At 39.3% G+C, this 18,659-nt stretch overlaps 1 protein-coding gene across 2 annotated transcripts; it reads right to left on the minus strand.

The window, feature by feature from the left end:
* Positions 1-247: 247 nt before the first annotated feature.
* On the minus strand, positions 248-17,425 carry LOC133400668 (STAM-binding protein-like A). 2 transcript variants are annotated; one of them, XR_009768370.1, is made up of 11 exons: positions 17,302-17,425; positions 14,712-14,936; positions 14,552-14,627; positions 14,395-14,490; positions 13,579-13,933; positions 10,219-10,343; positions 6,659-6,796; positions 3,386-3,498; positions 3,204-3,303; positions 2,450-2,633; positions 1,193-1,273 (listed from the first exon to the last, which is right to left on the minus strand). XR_009768370.1 is itself a non-coding variant. In XM_061673534.1 (10 exons), exons 2-10 carry the CDS (start codon positions 14,912-14,914, stop codon positions 1,217-1,219), a joined length of 1,263 nt encoding a protein of 420 aa, XP_061529518.1. In that variant the 5' UTR covers positions 14,915-14,936; positions 17,302-17,425; the 3' UTR covers positions 248-1,216. The 2 variants fall into 2 exon arrangements, 1 of the variants encoding a protein (XP_061529518.1); XM_061673534.1 differs by lacking the exon at positions 2,450-2,633 and having other exon boundaries at positions 248-1,273.
* Between the last annotated feature and the right edge of the window lie 1,234 nt (positions 17,426-18,659).

The raw sequence follows: 18,659 nt of genomic DNA on the forward strand, positions 1-18,659 counted from the left end.
TTTGAGCGTACGCCATGCTTCAGTACGAAATCCACGCAAATCTTTGTACATGTACAGGTATGTGCTATTGAACAATGCAAACTAGAACTAGCAGACATTTCAACATGTTCTTCCCTCTTGCCATTAACGTCCTAAACGGTTAACTTACAATTCCATTGTAACATGCTGCAAAATTTGTCTTGAGATTGTAGTCACATCTCTGTCAGGCCAATTAGACATTATTCTTGCACTCACAGTAGTAGTTTCAACAATCTACACTACTTACATATCTTTTGTTGCCCAATACTGGTCACTCACGTGCCTGAGAAGTATCTGCACCATTTGCACAATTGACATTGGTCCAGACTATCACACTACAAGTCACTTTGAACTGCATACATTTTATTATTAAAGCACACCATGAATTAGTATACATTTTAAATAAACAAGGCACATGGTAATCATTACATCAAAGAACAGGTCCAAATTGAGTGACTTTTTCTTTGATACAAAACAAAAATTGTATATTCAGTATATCTTTTTACACAAAAAAACAAACAAACAAAAATTGGTGTTAAATGTAAACATTGTCATTCACGCTGTTGATGACAGAGGAAAGGAGACAAACATGCCAAAATCATATACAGTTACGTTTATTTCCTCTTGGCATTTCATCGACGCAAGATATTTGCATATGCACATGGAGGGGTATAATTCTTCACAATGATCTCAACACGAGGGTCGCAAAACAATCCTTGAGAGGAGAAAACAAGGAGTGGGGAAGTTAGTGGAGTTATACATTCACGCTCTCTGAAGCAAGGACACACAAGGATCACAAGCTTCTACCAATGCCCTTTAAAAAAAGTTCATGTTTGATGTGTTTTCACCTGAGTTCCAACCGCCTTTAACAATATCAAATCTGCTGTCTGAACAACCAATGTTAGCCACATCGTCACCCTTGGCACTTGAATATGTCAGGAGGAAACTTGTAGAAGAACACACACACATTCAGAACGCAGACAACAAAGTGGATAAAAGTGCGATAATGACGATAGTGTTCTTTTTTTTTTTTTTTTTTTTTATGTTCCCTTGGAAAACACTTCTAATCCGCAGAACGAGATGAACACACGTCCTTAAAACAAATATGATGATGTGATAAAACAGTCTGAGTGTCCTCGACGGAGAAGGAGCGTGAGGAGGACCGGTAGAAGGAAAAAAATAAAATAAAATCCTAAAATCACCGCAAATCCATCACAGAGACAGCGTCATTGGAGATGGTGATGTGGTCGGCGTGCTGCGTTCAAGAAGACACAAATTTATTTCATTTCAGGGAGAAATATTAAGCTTTTCTTCACACAATTTAAAACAATTAATAGGATCATTATAACATGTCTGTGGCATGCTCTCATCAAAATACCCTAAAGATAATGAATTATAGACATATTTACAACGTGAAAATCTCAACACAGGGATTGTGCGATCGGTACATTTCCACATCCTCCCGATGTTGATGTTTTGTGTTTTTCATGGTTTCACTTGGTAGGTTTCAACTTGGGATGCACTGATACCAACTATCGGTATCGATACTGTTACTAAAAATTCACTGATACTATAAAACCACTCAGTGGCGTTGCTGGCTTGAATGGCGCCCTGTGTGAGATCGCCCCGTGCAATCTGATATTGCAAAAATCTAAATAAACCTAAAAGACCAATGTTTTTGTTACAACAATTATCTCCCCAGCATGATAACTACCTTTATTTATGAGATTTGGACTGTATAGTCAATTGCTAAATATTAACCAGTTACTACACAAGCAATAACAAATTCCAAGATGTGTTTCGCTTACCACCTCTTTTAAAACTAGTGTCAATGGATTTGATGAGTAGCCCATGGGATTAGTGGCGAAATTTTTCTATCACATTAATTTTGCATGCATTGTGAACCAGCAAACTCATTGTGAGCTTGTCAGTCAGTGAAACGAAAATAGTCCTCACTAAAGACTAACTTAACTTAGGGTTCGACAAAATGATCCACAACAAGTACAGAAAGTATTCACACCCCTTCATGTTTTCCACATTTTGCTATGGTATAGACTTATTTTAGACCTGATTTGAGCATAGTTTTCTTTTAAAAAAATAAAATCAAAAAATTAAACATTCTACATAGAATATCCCATAACGACAAAGTAAAAATATTTTCAGATATTTGTGTCAATTAAAAAAAAATGTAAACATTCAAACATAATAGGTCACACCTTTTGCTATGACATTCAAACTTAAGCTCAGATGCATCTGATTTCCACTGATCATTAGACTTTAGACCGATTTTATCGGCCTGATCGATATTTGTGCCCTTAAGGATTCTCAGACCTTCAGAAACAAAATTCTCTGGTCTGATGAAACCAATATAGAACTTTTTGGCCTGAATTGCAAGTGTCATATCTGGAGAAAAAGAGGAAGTGCTCATCACCTGGCTAACACCATCCCTACTGTAAAGCATAGTGGTGGCAGCATCATGGTGTGGGGATGTTTTTCTGCTGCAGGAACTGGGCGACTTGTGGCCCAGGTAGAGCCCGGAATTGAATCCAATCGAACATCTCCGGAAAGACCTAAAAATGGCTGTCAACCAACGCTGCCTGTCCAACCTGACTGACCTTGAGAGGATCGGTAGAGAAGAATGGAAGAAAATGCCCAAAACAGGTGTGCCAAGATCGAAGAGACTTGAGGCTGTGATTGCTCCCAAAGGTGCTTCAACAAAATATTAAGGCAAGGGTGTGAATATTTATCTACCTATGATGTTTAAATGTTTACATTTTCAATAAATTTGCATAACTGTCTGAAAATATGTTTTTACTTCGTCCTTCTGGAATATTTTCTGTTGATTTTCTTTTAAAGAAAACTATACTCAAATCAGCTTTACAATAAGTCTGTAACAGCAAATTCCTACCTAATTTCTACATAAAAAATAATTTTCATTGTTTCTTTATTGTAATACATAGTCTAGTTTCTAAAGATTGTGAATTTTGGGTTTTTATTTTTTGTAAGCAATAATCATCCAAATTATACAAATATTTATGAAATATCTTACTCTGAGTGCATGTAGTGCATCTCTATGAGTCTTACTTTTTTAATTGAACTGCCTAACTAAATTAAGCTTTTGACATTATTGTAATGTATTGAGATGTACCTGTATTTTCTAGGTTTGTGTAGTGAAATGTACTCACTGTAAATAGAGGTGGGTCTTTACTGTGAGGGTGAAAGCCCTTCTGCTTACACGAGGAGATCTCATTCGTTCCCCGATCTGTCAGTCTGAAGTAACCAATCCTGGGAAAAAATAGACAACCATTTTGTTATTTATTTTTGTCGACAGCACCAATTTGTTCTTTTGTCAACAGGCAGAACTCACTCGTTGAACTTGGGCGAGCAGACGATGGCGATGGCTTCAGGCAGCATCATCTGGTACGAGCAGTGTGTGTGCAGGTCCACACTGGACAGGAATGCCGTCTGGGTTGGGTGAGTCTATGAAGATGAAAGGAAAAAACAAATTCAAATAACTAAAATGAATATGATAAATAATAATGCATAATTAAAAAGCAATACAAATTGACCAAAAAACAAAACACAAAAGAAACAATAAAATAAAATGTGTATTTTGGTAGATTTCGACTTCCTCGTAATTAGTGATGCGCCGAATGGTAAGTTCTTGCCCGAAACCGAAACTTTGGGGGGGGGGGGGGGTCAAGGCCAAGGCCGAAAACCGAAACACTGAAAGAACTTATCAATTCAACTGAATTTGTTAAAATATTTTTCATATAATAGAACTGTAAAAGGCAGAATTTCTGTTGGAAGCAACTGTCCTTGTTTAAACTGTCCCTGTTTAAAATCACAAAATTTGAACACAAACGGTAGCAACACAAGCAGTCAAGACAATATAACAACACTCACAGGCATATATTCCGTATCCTCAGTTAGACAAATGTAAAAAAATAAAACGTAGTTTGCAATTGGCATCAAGTTTGACCAAGGTGATTGGCATTCCAGACAAATAAGAGTTTCCTCATGCACAACCCAAATTCCAATGAAGTTCGGACGTTGTGTTAAACATAAATAAAAACAGATTACAATGATTTGCAAATCATGTTAAACCTATATTTAGTTGAATACACTACAAAGACAAGATATTTAATGTTCAAACTGATAAACATTATTGTTTTTAGAAAATAATCATTAACTTAGAATTTTATGTCTGCAACACGTTCCAAAAAAGCTGGGACAGGGTCATGTTTACCACTGTGTTACATCACCTTCAATTAACGTTTGGGAACTGATGACACTAATTGTTGAAGCTTTGTAGGTGGAATTCTTTCCCATTCTTGCTTGATGTACAGCTTCAGCTGTTCAACAGTCTGGGGTCTCCGTTATCGTATTTTACGCTTCATAATGCGCCACACATTTTCAATGGGAGACAGGTCTGGACTGCAGGAAGGCCAGTCTAGTACCCGCACTCTTTTACTACGAAGCCACGCTGTTGTAACACGTGCAAAATAATTCTACGTACTGTTCAGTTTCACAACATAATCATTACTCTATAATTGTAATAGTTCTTCAATATAAAAATATATAGTCAATATAGTAATAGTACTTAAATATTTGTTATTTTAATGTATTAATTGCGTCAATCTGTGGACGGATTTGCAGCCAAATGGCTTCTCTTGAATGCTCTTTTTGTGCTCCTGCTCAAAATGCTCCTGTGTTTATGTAGCTGTCTAAAGTTATCATATAATTCAGTACAGTGGAACCTTGATAGAATGGATTAATAAGAGGCGGGAGGGTGGTCGGATATAGCAGATTGTCCGTTACATTAAAGCACTTTTTTTGAGCTCATATGCACCCATACTACTATACACTACAAAATTATTGTTTTGTAGTTTTTCGTGGCCTAAATAGTCCAATACAGTACAAAGTTATTGGAAATAAGTAGGAAAAACTTGAAAATGTTTTAAAGTTTCACATTTTATCCAAACTTACCACGCCGGTGTGCTTGTTCATGGTGACGGACAGTACTCATCCTAGGTGAGTTGCTTTCGTGAGCCGCAAGGAATTAGTGTGCTTCTTAGTTCCAAATCCGATGCCAAAGGCATACAGCTTGACAAAAAAAAAGTTTACTTTCCCAAAAATAGCATTTTCCTGACTCCAGAGTCTTGTTTTCTATTCCTTAGAGTTAACACAGCCACCATGCCTCTCTTTCTCTTTCTTTCTTTCTTTCTCTCTCTTCTCTCTCTCTGTGCTCTACGTCACAATAGACAATAGATAAAACCATCATTATATGGCCGCCATATCAATGCCCCACATTCATTATGGCCACCACGTAGGCACGGGATGCACATCTTTTAGAATTAGATCTAGTCATATTGTATATATATTCATATTGGCCGCAGAAAAGCTATGAGTTAGCAGCATCAACGTTATTTTGGCCGATTTATTTTGGTGACAAAATAGTCCAAAACTGAAATTGCACTTTTGATCTTATTTTGGCCGCTGAATTTGCAGAAATTGCAGTGCATCACTATTCCTAATCCTGATTTTTAGTGCCATTTCTGGTTTTATATTGATAGGTTTCAAGCTCCTCCAGTGTTGATGTTTAGCGCTTTTACCAATTTCATTTTGGTGGGTTTCGCCTTCTTACAATGTTGATATTAGCTGTTTTTGTTTTGGTAGGTTTCAACTTCCTGCCAATGCTGATGTTTAGCGGTTTCTGGTTTTAAATTGATAGGTTTCAGCTTCCTCCAGTGTTGATGTTCAGTACTGTTAATGGTTTTATTTTTTTTACTTTCTCCAATGTTGATGTTAGCTGCTTTTTTTGTGGCTTGGTGTCGACTTCCTCCCAATCTCGATGTTTGGCGCCATTTATTATTTTATTGTGATAAGTTTTGACTTCCTCCAGTGTTGATGTTTAGGGCTGTTATCGGTTTTATTTTGGTAGGTTTTGACTTTGGCTAATGTTGATGTTTGCACTGTTACTAGTTTTGTTCGAGTAGATTGCGTTGATGTTGACATTCAGCGCTGTTACTGGTTTTATTTTGGTAGATTTTGACTTCGGCTAATGATGTTTGCTGTCTTTTTTTTTGGTAGATATCGACTTCCTCTTATAGTGATGTACAGCTCTACCTATTACTGGTTTTCATTTGGTAGACTGTGACTTCCTCCAATGTTTACAGGTTTTATTGTGGTAGGCTTTGACTTCCTCTAATGTTGATACCTAGCTTGGCTGCTGCTTTTATTTTTGGAAGGGTTTGACTTTCTACAATGTTGATGTTTAACTCTGCCAGTTACTTGTTGTTTTGATAGGGTTCTACTTCCGGTTTTGCTGCCATTCCCATTAGCTTGATGTCAGCTGCACCAAATATTACTCACCAACTTCTTGGAACAAAGGACTTTAATTTCTGTGAATCGTGTTTGAATGTTTTGGCTATAATGTATCATCGCTGGACTCCCACATGAGTGATAGGAAGCAGCTTAGCTTGGCTGCTCCACACCTCCTCCTCCGATGTCAAACTGAATGATTGTGCGGCGTGCGTCACAAGGCTAACGCTAACATCAGCGCGACAGGTTTTTAAAGTTTGCATTGGCGTACAACTGCACTGAGAGATGCTTCTGACTGGGAGATTAACTGACTCACATGGATCCAGCCCAAGGTGATGAGATCATACTGGTCCTGTATGAGGAAGAGCTCCTCCTCGTTCTCCGTGTCGCAATAGTCGTGACCACCAGACTGCTTGGGAACGATGACGTGTGTCACTGTGAATGTATTTCTGGTCTAGAAAGTTACAAATCAGGAATACTTGGTCAGACTTTTTCCACCAATACCATTCAAATCTCATTTATAACAAGATATAATCCACAAGTTTTTGGGCTTATTTAAAACAAAACAAAAAATAAATAAATACATAAAAAATAAAAAAGTATTTTTCACCCAAGCCACTTCTACAGGAGATGACACAATGCTGATTACGCCATTCAGCTCCTCTAACATCTTGCTGTATTTGTCATTACATATTTTTTTATATTGAGGGAATGCCCTATTCATTTCTCCCGTGCCCGGTTGGTGGCACACTGTAAATGACGGCACAGAAATGACAGCACAGAAATGATGGCACAGAAATGACACGTATCCTTCAAAACATAGTAAAACTGTTAACATTGAAATGTAACAATACCAAAACATATTGACTGAAATTTATTGACTTGTAGCAGAGGTGTAATGTCAAGATTTGCAACAGAGATGTGATTTTAACACACAAAAACATTAACAGTAAAGTTCTTACTGGTCATAAAAATTTTAAAAGATGATAACTACTGTAAATTTTGACATGTAAAAACAACAAAACATGCTGCCTTCAGTGTTGAATGGCAAGGGTGTAAGTCAAAGATTTGCGTCACAGATGCATTTCATAAATACATGAAAATTTTTTTACAATAGTCTTATTTTTCCAAAAGTGAAATCAGATTTGAAGTGATTTTTTAAATATATATATATATATATATATATATATATATATACATATATATATATATATACATATATATATATATACATATATATATATATATACATATATATATATATATATGTATATATATATACATATATATATATATATATATATATATATATATATATATGTATATATATATATATATATATATATATATATATATATATATATATACACACACACACACACACACATATATATATATATATATATATATATAATTATTATTTATTTTACAGAAGTTGTATTTCTTAAGATTTTTATATTATGAGAGATTATATTGTTTATAGGAAAAAATATTTTTCATATAATAGAGCTGTAAAAGGCAGAATTTCTGTTGGAAGCAACTGTTCCTGTTTAAACTGTCCCTGTTTAAAATCACAAAATTTGAACACAAACAGTAGCAACACATGCAGTCAAGACAATATAACAACACTCACAGGCATATATTCCTTATCCTCAGTTCATAGACAAATGTAAAAAATAAAATGTAGTTTGTAATTGGAATCAAGTTTTACCAAGGTGATTGGCATTCCAGACAAATAAGAGTTTCATCATGCACAACCCAAATTCCAATGAAGTTCGGACGTTGTGTTAAACATAAATAAAAACAGAACACAATGATTTGCAAATAATGTTAAACCTATATTTAGTTGAATACACTACAAAGACAAGATATTTAATGTTCAAACTGATAAACCTTATTGTTTTTAGAAAAAAATCATTAACTTAGAATTTTATGTCTGCAACACGTTCCAAAAAAGCTGGGACAGGGTCATGTTTACAATTGTGTTACATCACCTTTTACTTTTAACAACATTCAATAAACGTTTGGGAACTGAGGACACTAATTGTTGAAGCTTTGTAGGTGGAATTCTTTCCCATTCTTGCTTGATGTACAGCTTCAGCTGTTCAACAGTCCGGGGTCTCCGTTATCGTATTTTACGCTTCATAATGCGCCACACATTTTCAATGAAGACAGGTCTGGACTGCAGGCAGGGCCAGTCTAGTACCCACACTCTTTTACTACGAAGCCACGCTGTTGTAACACGTGCAGAATGTGGTTTGGCATTGTCTTGCTGAAATAAGCAGGGGCGTCCATGAAAAATACATTCCTTGGAAGGCAGCATATGTTTCTCCAAAACCTGTATGTACCTTTCACCATTAATGGTGCCTTCACCGATGTGTAAGTTACCCATGCCATTGGCACTAACACAGCCCCATACCATCCACATGCTGGCTTTTAAATTTGCGTCCATAACAGTCCGGATGGTTCTTTTCGTCTTTGGCCCAAAGGACACGACGTCCACAATTTCCAAAAACAATTTGAAATGTGGACTCGTCGGACCACAGAACACTTTTCCACTTTGCATCAGTCCATCTTAGATCAGCTCGGGCCCAGAGAACCCAGCGGCGTTTCTGGGTGTTGTTGATAAATGGCTTTTGCTTTGCATAGAAGAGTTTCAAGTTGCACTTACGGATGTATCGCCGAACTGTATTTACTGACATTGGTTTTCTGAAGTGTTCCTGAGCCCATGTGGTGATATCCTTTGATGTTGGTTTTTGATGCAGTGCCACCTGAGGGATCAAAGGTCACGGGCATTCGATGTTGGTTTTCGGCCTTGCCGCCTCCATGCAGTGATTTCTCCAGATTCTCTGAACCTTTTGATGATATTATGGACCGTAGATGATGAAATCCCTAAATTCCTTGCAATTGTACATTGAGGAACATTGTCCTTAAACTGTTCGACTATTTTCTCACACACAAAGAGGTGCACCTCGCCCCATCTATGCTTGTGAATGACTGAGCAATTCAGGGAAGCTCCTTTTATACCCAATCATGGCACCCAGCCTGTTCCCAATTAGCCTGTTCACCTGTGGGATGTTCCAAACAGGTGTTTGATTAGCATTCCTCAACTTTCTCAGTCTTTTTTGCCACCTGTCCCAGCTTTTTTGGAACATGTTGGAGCCATAAAATTCCAAGTTAATGATTATTTGCTAAAAACAGTAACATTTATCAGTTTGAACATTAAATATCTTGTCTTTGTAGTGTATTCAATTAAATATAGGTTGAAGATGATTTTCAAATCATTGTATTCTGTTTTTATTTATGTTTAACACTACGTCCCAACTTCATTGGAATTAGGGTTGTATGACTAGTGTTGATCAGGTAGGCATTTTGTTAACAAATCTTTATAGTTTAGCCATGATTTCAAATATGAATTCCCCCTTTATATAACATAATTGACCTGTGTTGTCAGCCACTGCTTGTTGCAGACAAACTTCTTGTTCCCAAGAAAATATTTAGCAAATATCATATCTCGAGTCACTGTCAATCTTTACTTTATAAAACTACGGTATGCCAATTAAGACAACTATTCATCAGCATGCATGTCCACGCTGTACATCCCAAAAAAAGGGTGTGACTAAATCATGTGCTGGTGCGACCAACTGAAAAAGTTGGTTGCAACAGTGCTACCAGTGCAAAAGTTACTGTCGAGCCCTGAATACTGTAGAGTGCTATCATATTTTTAAAAAGTTAAAAAAAAAAAATCTTTTTTTTGAGGTTGGTAAATAGATTTATTAGTATTTCCATTAATTTCAATGAGGAAATATGATTTGGAATATAAGTGTTTCAAACTCCTAAGTCGAGGCACCACTGTAGTATGATATCAGGTTTTACCAGTTTCCCGCAGAGGATGCCACAGGTTTCAACAGCCCGGCTGGTGTTTGCCTCGGCCAGCCGCAGGAAACTCTGACACAGTTCCAACGGCACCAACAGCTGACGGAGGGGATCCACCGTCAGATCTGCCGACAGCGGGAAGAAGAAAATTACGACATGACATGGCCTTACACATGACACAGGCCTTTTTTAACTGTGGCCACAATAATGTGAGCAAAAAATGCTAATTTGTGGCCACGAAATAGGCATAACATGCATGAAATACCAATTTGTGGGTCATTCACATGAATGTCTCTGGACGTTTGGGTAGGCAAATGGAAATAGGGTTACAATACAATACAGTGAACCCCCGCTACATCGTGGTTCACCTTTCGTGCCCCTGCTATATTCCAGATTTTTAAGCGATTGCTCGTATGGGTTTTTACAGTACTGTATACTGTCAGGGCAAGTCCAAATTTACACTTTATGCTACAAACTGCCAGGCAGCACTCAAGTCTACTGGAAGAGATGCAGCACAATTAAAAGCAAGAAGAAGAGGCAGAGAAGGCCCCCAACAAAACTCCAGTAGTAGATGATGTTCCCACAGAGCAGAGAGAAAATATGCTTGTGCGTTCATGTTCTGTTGCTCGTCGTCCATGTGTGTCAAAGTAGCAGTTGTTTGAAGTTTTAGAATTACTATAACATCTCGGCTCATTTCTGTTAGCCCGTCTATGACGTTTCGTATTATATGTTAGCATTAAGCTTGCACACTTTCATGAGTCGAAACGATAGTTTGGTTTAACATTCTGGTCTTTAAATATACACGGTTAAATTTTCCTCTATGTGTCATATTTGGACAACTACGCGTCTGCGAGTGAGTCTTCTTTTCTCAGCATTGGAGGAGTAAAACTATACATATATTTTGAATCTGGTCTTTAAATCACAAATTTTGACCTGAGGTCAAGAACACAGGTGTAAAACTCAAGGCCCACAGGCCAAATCCGGCCCGCTACATAATTTTATGTGGCCAGCGAAAGCAAATCGTGCAACGATTCATGTTTCTTGCTTGAAAACCAAAACTACTAATTGTCTTCACTTTTAGTAACTTTGCGATATTGTAAGCATTTTTTGTCACCAATCTCCCTTTCAAAATAAAATGAATAATAATTGAACAAACAACTATTTTACTGCCTTATGATTTAAAAATTTTTTTATCCATCAACGGCACGGTGTACGACTGGTTTGAGCGTCTGCCTCACAGTTCTGAGGACCGGGGTTCAATACCCGACCACGCCTGTGTGGGGTTTGCATGTTCTCCCCGTGCCTGCGTGGGTTTTCTCCGGGCACTCCAGTTTCCTCCCACATCCCAAAAACATGCATGGTAGGTTTTTATTGACGACTCTAAATTGCCCGTAGGTGTGAATGTGAATGCAAATGGTCGTTTGTTTGTATGTGCCCTGCGATTGGCTGGCAACCAGTTCAGGGTGTACCCCGCCTCCTGCCAGATGATAGCTGGGATAGGCTCCAGCACGCCCACGACCCTAGTGAGGAGAAGCGGATGAAAATGGATTGATGTTATCCATCAAATTTTTTTTTGTGTACGTGTAATAATATGAGGCAACCATACATTTACAGTGGGTACGGAAAGTAGTCAGACCCCCTTACATTTTTCACTCCTTGTTATAGTGCAGCAATTTGCTAATGATCCAACAAGTTTTTCACACCTGGATTTGGGGATCCTCTGGAATTCCTCCTTGCAGATCCTCTCCAGTTCTGTCAGGTTCGATGGTGAACGTTGGTGGACAGCCATTTTCAGGTCTCTCCAGAGATCCTCCATTGGGTTTAAGTCAGGGCTCTGCCTGGGCCATTCAAAAACAGTCACGGAGTTGTTCTGAAGCCACTCCCTCGTTATTTTAGCTGTGTACTTAGGGTCATTGTCTTGTTTGAAGGTGAACCTTTGGCCTAGTCTGAGGTCCTAAGCACTCTGGAGAAGGTTTTCATCCAGGATATCCCTGTACTTGGCCGCATTCATCTTTGCTTCGATTGCAACCAGTCGTTCTGTCCCTGCAGCTGAAAAACACCCCCACATGCTGCCACCACCATGCTTCACTGTTGGGACTGTATTGGACAGGTGATGAGCAGTGCCTGGTTTTCTCCCTGCATACCGCTTAGAATTAAGGTAAATAAAGTTGTATATTGGTCTCATCAGACCAGAAAATCTTATTTCTCACCATCTTCGAGTCCTTGAGGTGTTTTCTAGCAAACTCCATGGGGGCTTTCATGTGTCTTGTACCGAGGAGAGGCTTCCGTTGGGCCACTCTGCCATAAAGCCCCGACTGGTGGAGGGCTGCAGTGATGGTTGACTTTCTTGAACTTTCTTCCATCTCCAGACTGCATCTCTGGACCTCAGCCACAATGATTTTTGGGTTCTTCTTTACCTCTCTCACAAAGCTCAGCTCTTCTGGTCGCCCTAAACGTCTTCCATTTAAGGATTATGGAGGCCACTGTGCTCTTAGGAACCTTAAGTGCAGCAGAATGTTTTTATAACCTTGGCCAGATCTGTGTCTTGCCACAATTCTCTCTCTGAGCTCTTCAGGCAGTTCCCTTGACCTCATGATTCTCATTTGCTCTGACATGCACTGTGAGTTGTAAGGGCTTATATAGACAGGTGTGTGGCTTTCCTAATCAAGTCAGTATAATCAAACACAGATCGATTCCAATGAAGGTGTAGCACCATCTCAAGGATGATCAGAAGAAATGGACAGCACCAGAGTTAAATATATGAGTGTCACATCAAAGGGTCTAAATACTTATGGCTCTGTGATATTTAAGTTTTTCTTTTTTAATAAATCTGCAAAAATGTCAACAATTCAGTTTTTTTTTTGTCAATATGGGTTGCTTTCTATACATTGAGGAAAAAAAAATACTTAAATGACTTTAGCAAATTGCTGCAATATAACTGAAAGTTTTAAGGGAGTCTGAATACTTTCCGTACCCACTGTGTACGGGTTCAGTCATAACGGGCCTCCGAGGGAACCTATAACTACGATGTAGCCTGCAACAAAAAGGAGTTTGACACCCCTGGTCTAGAATATATCCCTGTAATAAATGCACCAAGCATGTATGATAAAATGAACGGAATTTCCTCTCTACCTTCCGGTTTCTCGAGAAAGTGGGCTCCAGGAAGTGTTCAGGAATTAGATTAACAATTTGTATTTTGTGCACACATTATACCTACTTCGTGGCCACAAATTTGTTTTGCGTGGTTACAATTTAGCATATTGTGCGGATGTCAAATCTATATTGTGGCCACAATATTTTTTTTCCCCCATGTATGGGGCTCCACAGAAATCATCTCAGCTTTACATCCCACAAACTTACCGTTGTTCCCGGGGCTGACCAGCGACCCGGGTTTAAGGGAGCGGTCGAAGCTGGGCGGGGCTACGGAGGATGGAGGACGGTTCCCAGACGGATCCCAGGGGCTGTGCGGTGGGGTGGGTGAGATGACAGGCGGGCCCTGGATGCCCGGGATGAGCAGTGTGTCCGGGGAAGGTGCGGAGGGCTCGGCGAACTCCAGGAGAACACGTTGGCGCTCTCGCTCCAAGTCCTGGCGTCGGATCATCTCCTCAAAGGCACTGAACTGTTCCTGCTCCTGCTGCCGCCGCTGCATCTCGGCCACACGCTCCCGTTCGGCGTTCAGTGCCCGCTGCAGAACCTGAGCCTCCTCTTCCGCTTTCTGGAAGGGTCACAGTGTCATATATAATGTTCTATACTGTACATAGTTACATTATATTTAATGTATGTCCACCTCAAACGTGCCATATTGAGTCTATAGCCTGTATATGGCGCGTCACATACTTTGTTAGCATTAAACTAGGGGATTTTTTTTTTTTTACGAGGAAGGTGTGTGTTTAAATAAACTGTGTAATTCTCTTTGTTTTGTGTTGTGTTTTGGGAGAGCACAATCGTAAAGTCAGGCGGGTAAAGTGGTGTTGCTGTTATAGTATCGGAGGATATTTCCATGTACGAGTACAGAATACAACATCGCCACTGATATTTAGATAAAATTTCACATCACTTGAACCGTATGGTGTAAATCCAGCCTGCTAAGATGTGGAATGTGGCTGCTCAAGGTGATTGTTTTGCCAACCATTAATCTCCTTTTATTTTGCAGTTTGGTATACAAGTCGTGCTTACCTTCTTGACACAATACTGAGCATAGTCTTGTTCAAATCTCTTGAGAAGTGCTTTCTTCAGGACTTCAGCTTGAGGAAAAGCCACATCCTTCAATTTCTGGAGGATAAAACAAATTAGAAGGAAAAATAAAAAGAGCCAGGAAACATTCTGCACGTACCTTAAGGTTGTCTTTCTTCTCTGGAATATTAGCCGTTTTGTAATCCCGATGCTTGGGAAGCTTTTCTATGAAGAGCCTTCGGGTGCGGTGGGGTGGGGGCAACAATAAGGTCAGACTCCCCAAGAACATCTGCACAAACGCCTGGAGCAGCATCTCTTACGTGATGTACTTGTTGTAGAGGACGAAGGCCCACTCAATGTTTCCCTCCTCCGCATAGACGTTGGCCATGCGGATCATCTCCACGCCCGAGCGGAAGTAGCGGCGCGGTGGCACCTCATCACTGATGTCAACCGAGCTCCCCTTCTTGGTGAGGATGCGGACGCGCTCCTCTGGCGGTAGACTGACGTCACTGTGGTCCACCATTTCCACAGCCCAACTTGGAACACTACAAACATGAAACTAGGGCTGCAACGATTAACTGAATAACTCGAAAAATGTTATGACATGTTTAATCTCTGCCTCAAAGCCTTGCAGGGATCACTGATGGACTATAGACTCCCTGTCGCCCACGTCACTTACCTTTTAAAGCCATACACATTCAAAGTCACAGATACTAAAGTGGAACGTGAAGATGGTGACCCCAAGTAGATGAAAATAATACTTGCACCTCACACGCAGATGTTATAATGTAGAACAAAGCAAATTAAAAATCAGTTTTTATCCAATTACGCGATTAATCAATGGGAGAATCGGTAGAATACATGATTCCAAAAATATTTGATAGCTGCAGCCCTACCTGACACATTAAAAACTGAGCATTTACATAGGACCAGGTTTCTCAAACATTCTGGGTCCAGGGACCCCTTACTAGGGAGGATTTTACCATGTACCACTAGATGCCATAGGAAATATAAAGGTGCCTGTTTAGAGGGGAAAATAGTTGTTGTTATGTTATGATAACAAATGAATACTTTTTTTTATGTTAGGAGAATAAAGTTGGAATGTTACGATATTCAAATCTGCAATCCACTACCTTGTTTTGTCAATAAAACAAAAGTCATTTTCACCCAAGCTACTACTAAAGGGGATGACAATGCTGATTAAGTCTGTCAGCTCCTCTAACAACTTGCTGTATTTTTCAATTTTATATTTAGTGAATACTCAATTAATTTCCCGCACTGGCTCAGTGGGTGGTGCACTGCAAATGACGTAATGGAAATGAGGGCATGGAAATTACGCATTTGACCCAGCAATGGGCAAAGCACGGTTGTAAAAAGCTCACTAAACATTATCATTTTGCGTTTCTGTAGCAGAAAATAATCATGTAATAATTACTGTGTAAACAACGACACTAACTAAATTGAAAATAATTGCTGCGAGTCTTTTCGAGGCCTTCGGTGACCAACGAGGTGCCTGACGTAAAATAAATGAAATTCAGCACTGAACAATGCAGCCACAAAACGCAGCAATGATAGGGAATTTACAAAAATTACTTCTTCCAAAGATTCCATCTTTTTTTCCCCTACCGTCAGTCCGTCAAAACATAATAAAACTGTCGTAGAATTATACTTATTATAGATTTTTTTATTATAGAATTATAATCATACTTGGACATAACATGCATTGCTTACATCATATTGAAGTGACAGCTCTGTTCTATTGTTGTAATGCTGAATTCAAGCTTTGGAGTCCAAAAGTTACAGACAATAGCCATAAGTTTAAAAAAAAAAAAAAAAAAAAAAAAAGGTAAAAAGTCATTTTAACAAGTGAATTTCAAAAATAAAACTTTATGTCCATTACATTATATTCTCAAAAAAATACATCTTCTGCTCTCAGAAAAAAAACAAAAACTTTTTTGCTGTAATAACATGCCATTTGTTCTTCAGGGATGTCCTCATAATGGCCCAAAGCAAAAGCAGGGAGGACTAATTGGTTTATTATGTTGGTTTCATTTGCTGCCAGTTCCGGTTTGAAATGACATGACATAAAAATGTATGGAAAATTATTTTGCGGAACCCCAAGCTGCAGCTCGCAGAGCACAGCGGGTCCCCAAACTCCAGTTTCAAAACCCTGATATAGGTGACACCACAGTAAATCTAGTCCAGTGACTAATGCGCTGCAAGAGATCATATAGTGAGGGAAGTTATCCAGTTTTACTACATTGGTCTGAAAACCCTTTATTTACGGCAAATAATATATCTTTGTTCATCTATCTATGCCAGCAACATGTAGTAGCAGGCAGAACAATTAAATACTCTTCTACAATATGGCAGAAAGTACAATTAACCTGTTTCCACCTGTTGCCATTGATAAAATCGAATAATAGCCTTGTGTTCAAGTGAACAGGTCCAGATTACACATTAAGTAAGGAAATGTGTGAGTTGTGAGATTTTTGTAATGTAAAATGTGAGGCAAGGCTCAATGGGAAATTTATCTATTCTATTGGACAGCTAAAGCGTTTATAACAGACCTTATATGGTACTTTTCCACCGCTGGAAGTGTGAGAACATATCTAGAGCCAAGGTTTAATTTATTTGGGAACTTTTTGTATGTGACATACGACTCAAGGTTACTTTAAACGTCATTTAGTGACATCACACTAATCGAACTACTATGGATGCGTCCGTTATTGAGATTTGATACTTTTCTCTCTCATCGTGCTGCGAAATGACTAATTTAAAACAGTCAAATGACTGCATGCTGTCGATTACGCGTTAGCCGCATGTAGCTAATCCAGGCTATTTCTTCGACATAAACGGACAGGAACGCGGCACAAAACTGGCGCGCAGGTCCCGTGACGAATTTCTTACCTGGTCGCGGTGTAAAATGGAGCACCTACATATATCTAAACCAAATCGAGATCTGATTCCAGAATCGCAAACCAGATCGCTGAAGCAACTTAGCCTACAACATCCGAACACTTCCGCAATCACATCGACTTCCGGAATACGCACCATCACGTGGGGGGTGATGAGGCCAAGTCGAGGAAGACAAAAATGGCGTCCACCACACGGAAGCAGCGTTTTATCGTTCTTTATCGTTTCAGTGTTGCCTTTAAAACGGCTCTCCTAGAGTAGAGAATTTACGACGCTGAAGTTGGCTTCACGGTCGCGCCCCCGTATATGCAACTCTGCGTTCCACCGTAAAAGATTGCAATTGCGGCTTTTTTCGCCTGAAGATGGCGTTGTAGATGGCCACAGTTCCAACTGTAGGTCGGTCCCAAGCCCGGAAAAATGCAGTGGTTTGCGTCAGGATGTGCATCCGGCATAAAACTTTGGCAAACAAATATGGGCGTTCATCCAAACAATTCCATACCGGATCGGTCATGGCCAACGTCCACCACCGTCGCCATTAACTTGCAGGAAAATTCAGCTACTGTGGGTCGAAGACAAAGGAGAGGTGGAAAATTGATTCTAAGGCAGAAAGAGAAAAGGAAAGCACAGACCCTGGAACTGAATGTGGGGACTATGACAAGAAAAGCTTGGGAATTGGTTGACATGATGATTTGGAGAAAGGTTGATATATTGTGTGTGTGTAGGTGGAAAGGCAGTAAGGCTAGAATTTTCTGGGCAGGGTCCCAATTTTTTCACCATGGCGTAGATGGGAAGATAAATGGAGTTAATTTAAAGGAAGAGTTCACTAAGAATGTCTTGGAGGTGAAAAGAGTATCAGATCGAGTGAGGTTGAAACTTGAATTTGAAGGTGGTATTTACAATGTGATTAGTGGCTCTGCCCCACAAGTATGATTTGACATAGAGGTGAAAGAGAAATTCTGGAAGGAGCTAGACAAAGTAGTTCAGAGCATCTCAGACAGAGAGAGTCGTGATTGGTGCAGATTGTAATGGACATATTAGTGAAGGAAACAGGGGTGAAAAGAAGTGATGGGTAAGTATGGCATCTAGGAAAGGAACTTGGAGGGACAGATGGTGGTAGACTTTGCAAAAAGGATGGAAATGGCTGTAGTGAACAGTTTCTTCCAGAAAAGGCAGGAACGTAGGGTGACCTACAAGAGCGGCGGTAGAAGCACGCAGGTGGATTACATCTTGTGCAGATGATGTAATCTGAATGAGGTTACTGACTATAAGGTAGTGGTAGGGGAGAGTGTGGCTAGACAGCATAGGATGTTGGTGTGTAAAATGACTCTGGTGGTGGGAAGGAAGATTAAGAA

Source organism: Phycodurus eques, chromosome 3 (assembly GCF_024500275.1).
Source record: "Phycodurus eques isolate BA_2022a chromosome 3, UOR_Pequ_1.1, whole genome shotgun sequence".
In the NCBI taxonomy this organism is placed as follows: domain Eukaryota; kingdom Metazoa; phylum Chordata; class Actinopteri; order Syngnathiformes; family Syngnathidae; genus Phycodurus; species Phycodurus eques.

Bases quoted from the DNA above. Each gene is read 5' to 3' on its own strand.
- LOC133400668 (XM_061673534.1), bottom strand. From the start codon at position 14,914: ATGGTGGACCACAGTGACGTCAGTCTACCGCCAGAGGAGCGCGTCCGC. The intron at 13,934-14,394 runs GTAAGCACGACT...TGACCCTTCCAG, and splicing joins CTCAGTATTGTGTCAAGAAG to AAAGCGGAAGAGGAGGCTCA. The intron at 3,304-3,385 runs GTGAGTTCTGCC...ATTTTTTCCCAG, and splicing joins TGCTCGCCCAAGTTCAACGA to GATTGGTTACTTCAGACTGA.